This window comes from Microtus pennsylvanicus, chromosome 15, assembly GCF_037038515.1.
Source record: "Microtus pennsylvanicus isolate mMicPen1 chromosome 15, mMicPen1.hap1, whole genome shotgun sequence".
NCBI classification, from domain to species: domain Eukaryota; kingdom Metazoa; phylum Chordata; class Mammalia; order Rodentia; family Cricetidae; genus Microtus; species Microtus pennsylvanicus.
Window position 1 is genome coordinate 1,729,642 of NC_134593.1, and position 4,028 is coordinate 1,733,669.

At 31.0% G+C, this 4,028-nt stretch overlaps 1 protein-coding gene across 1 annotated transcript; it reads left to right on the forward strand.

The window, feature by feature from the left end:
* The first annotated feature begins 2,693 nt into the window (after window positions 1–2,693).
* On the forward strand, window positions 2,694–3,623 carry LOC142836100 (olfactory receptor 4L1-like). The gene has a single exon (XM_075950113.1). It carries the CDS (start codon window positions 2,694–2,696, stop codon window positions 3,621–3,623), a length of 930 nt encoding a protein of 309 aa, XP_075806228.1.
* Window positions 3,624–4,028: the final 405 nt, after the last annotated feature.

The following is a 4,028-nucleotide window of genomic DNA, read 5'->3' on the forward strand; positions in this document are numbered from 1 at the left end:
TACTTTTGGGTTAGTACCATACTATTTTCATTATGATAGCTCTGTACTATAATCAGATATTAATATAATATTTCCACTAGTGTTATTTAACATTTTTAATCTTTCAAAATTTCCATTTCCTGCACTATTAGAAATTTAATTTATATATAAAATTATATGTTAAAATTGTACTCAAAATTGTTTATGAATTATTCTTTGAAAAAATCCACAAAAATAGAAGTCTTATAGGAATGATTTGAAGTAATGTATAAAAAGGAATTCTACTCAGTAAAATCATTCTAAACTTAACATATCACCATAAAAACATCAAGAATACCATGTTTATTATAGTCAGGGCACCACCCATGCAGAAATACAGCTCATTATAAGGTGAGAAATTAAATACAAGAATCTCTCATGGTCATGCTAAAGTCGCAATATCCTCATTTCTAACAACTACCCCTGAGGTTTGCATTCCCAATACTCCCAAAATCTGTCTCCAGTAATTGGCCCATATCTTTAAAGGAAGTGGAAATACTCTGAAGAATGGTGTGCAGTCCATTAAAGAAAAAAGGATATATCTAATTTATATACTACCTTAAATATTATGATCTTCATACTGTACGCTAGTAAAGGTAAGTGAAAATATTGTAGAAAAAATTCATTAACTTTACATTACTAAAATGGCATTTTAATGAATTGTGTTGGCCAGAAGAAAGTTTCAGTCTTTGAAGCATAAAATCCTGGAATTGAGAGCTTACTTAATATCAGTTCATAGTAAGCTAGAACTAACAATTAATGTAAGACTTGAGAAAAAAATAAGCTCTGAAGACTATACTGCAGAAAAAAATTGACATTAGTCTCTTGATGAATAATTACAATAAATATATGAAATGATATATGATCATCCATAAAGCCCTTTTCAAGATTCAGGTGGTTAAGAGAATACAGAAATATTTGTGTATATTTATTCCATTTGAGAAGGAAACAGAGAATGACATTGTGTTCTTAATCAGATATTTATAAAACCTCTGTAAAAATAATCCATAGACCATAAACTAAAAAAGACAGTGATCATTGTATAAAAGGAAGAAAGCACAAGATGTTTTACATTCAATGAAAGAAGAAAATGTAAATAATTTTAGAATTTTATCATGAGTATTCCCTATAGTAAGAAAGGCAAAACAGCTAGTTTCTAAATCAACAAAGCAGCCAAAGTATGTACCCCAAGAAAAGACTGCAAAAAATGTGAAAATTGTAATAGATTTGATCTGCAACATGCTTTGGATTGCCTTAGGAAATGTATTTGATTTAAGCAGTTGGAAAGTATTTAAAGAAGTACTTAAAGCAACTCATTTTATAGACATTCCTATGTTATCCATATTGCCTCCTTTTTGGTTTATTGACCATAAAGTTTATTTCAATCTTGAAGGTATCACATGAAAATACTCTTAATTTTGTTTTTGCATAAGTCCTACTATAATTTTCTTTATTATCATGTATTTCTAGATTATACAGTGGTAGTTAAATACATTTTTAAGATACTTATTTTAATGTTGAATAGCATCTTGAAAGAATTTTACATGAGACCATTGATTTCAAAGAATGTTTATCAACTTGAAATATATCCTTTGCATTTTTGATGCATTTGGCACATTGATATAAACATAGATGCTGTTGTCAGATTAATTTGCTTTACTCACTAGCATTCATTCTTGTTAGCTATATACTTGCGTCAACAAATTTTACAATCACGGCTTCCTTATAAATACATGCCATTAGTAATACTCCTTTATCATGTGTTTGTTATGAGCACTAAACATCTTTAATTTTTATTAAGTATTTAGAATGAAGTCTATCACTGTACAAACTTTTTATGGTAATTAAAAATGTAAAATTATGATATCTAAAAAGTCCAGTTGAGGTAGTTTAACATTAATCAATAAAGTACAAACAGAATTTATATATGAAAACTGAGACATGATGTTAGTTATTTGCTTCTAAACTAGCATATGCAATTACATACATTTTTCAAAAGAGCCCATCTTTGTTAAGTAGCAATGAAGCATTTAAGAAGAAAGGCTTAAAACAATCTGAGTATGAATATAGGTTTCTTTAGATTTTTATAAAATATCGAAAATGATTAAAGGGAAAAATTATTTTTAATGAATTTGAAGACTGGTTTCCATGTACAAATTAAATTCTAACTTGTGTCTTTGTTTGAAAAACAATAGGCAATCTTTCTTGAACTCTTCAGAAATACAGATCAATATGTGTACTGGGACAATTCTGCATCCTATTTATGGTTCAATCACCAAACTTTAAGGAATACAATAAAATGGAGATTGATATTTAGAGAAAAAATAAAGTTATTACTATCTATTCTTTAATTTAAATCTATATGAACAAAACAATTGGAAAAATAGGATCTATTAAAATATATCATATGATAAAGTAATAAAATGATGAACTTTCACCTATTCAAATGATTTCTATTTTGTATAAGAATATTGTTTTCAAGGTGTGAGATGCTTAAAATCATTTCAAGTTATATTTGGTCATATTGATATGTTAAACATTGAGTGCTTTCAGATCACCAACTGATATTGTACTGATAAACCAAAATATATCCTTACTAACAATAACTGTGTCTTGCTTTTGTTTTTTACCTCATTGTATTTAAAGAACTTCCAGAAGCTTTCTGAATTGAATAAATGGATCATGAAAATGGATCATCTGTGACAGAATTTATTTTAGTGGGATTTTCTGGAGATTCGCAACTTCAGATTTTCTTCTTTGTGACATTTTCTTTGATCTATGGGGCAACTGTGGTGGGCAACATTCTCATTATAGCCACAGTGACAGCTAATTCTACCCTTCATTCTCCTATGTACTTTCTTCTTGGAAACCTTTCCTTTCTGGACATGTGTCTTTCCACCGTCACAACCCCCAAGATGATCAGAGACTTGCTTGCAGAACACAAAAGCATCTCTCTATGGGGATGCATGGCCCAGATGTTCTTCATGCACCTCTTTGGGGGTGCTGAAATGACACTTTTGATAGTCATGGCCTTTGATAGATACGTGGCCATATGCAAACCCCTGCACTACAGGACAATTATGAGTCACAGGTTGCTGCATGTATCTGTATTACTTTCCTGGACAATTGGTTTCATACACACCATGAGTCAGATAGTATTGATAGTCAATTTGCCTTTCTGTGGCCACAATATTGTAAATAACATATTTTGTGATCTCCCCCTGGTAATCAAGCTTGCTTGTATTGAAACAAACACTCTGGAGTTATTTGTCATTGCTGACAGTGGGCTGCTGTCTTTTATCTGTTTCATCCTCTTGCTCCTTTCTTACATTGTCATTCTGGTCACTGTAAAGCATAAATCACCTGGCAGGCTTTCCAAGGCTCTGTCCACATTGTCTGCCCACATAATGGTGGTCACTCTGTTCTTTGGACCCTGTATCTTCATCTATGCCTGGCCATTTGGTAGTTTTGCAAGCAATAAGGTGCTTGCTGTATTTTATACTGTTTTCACTCCTGTACTGAATCCTGTTATTTACACACTGAGAAATCAGGAAATGAAGAAAGCTATGAAAAAATTATGGATCCAACAAGTCAGCTTCATGTAGAACTTACAGACTGAGCTATACACTTTATCTCAGCCTTTGCACAAAATGGGTAGATAATTTAAAGACTGTGGATAATATATTGTTTAACACTTTATGTTTGAACCATACACTAATAAAGAAAAATTAATATTATTGTACTACTGTATTAGTAGCAATGGTTTAACATTGTTTTTCATTGTTCAATTAATGCCAAAATAATGAAGGAAAGCTCATGTTTCATCTCAAATTAGTGGCTAAATGTTCTGTTTTAATTAACTCTCAATTGTATGGAAAAGGCTGTATCTCAAGGAAGAATCTGAGATAATGGAAGAGTTTTGCTTCCAAATCATAAAGGTTCCCTATGTGATTTATATATGGGAATATTCCAAGTCTCCAGAATATTTCCCCAGTCTACTTGGGGCACAT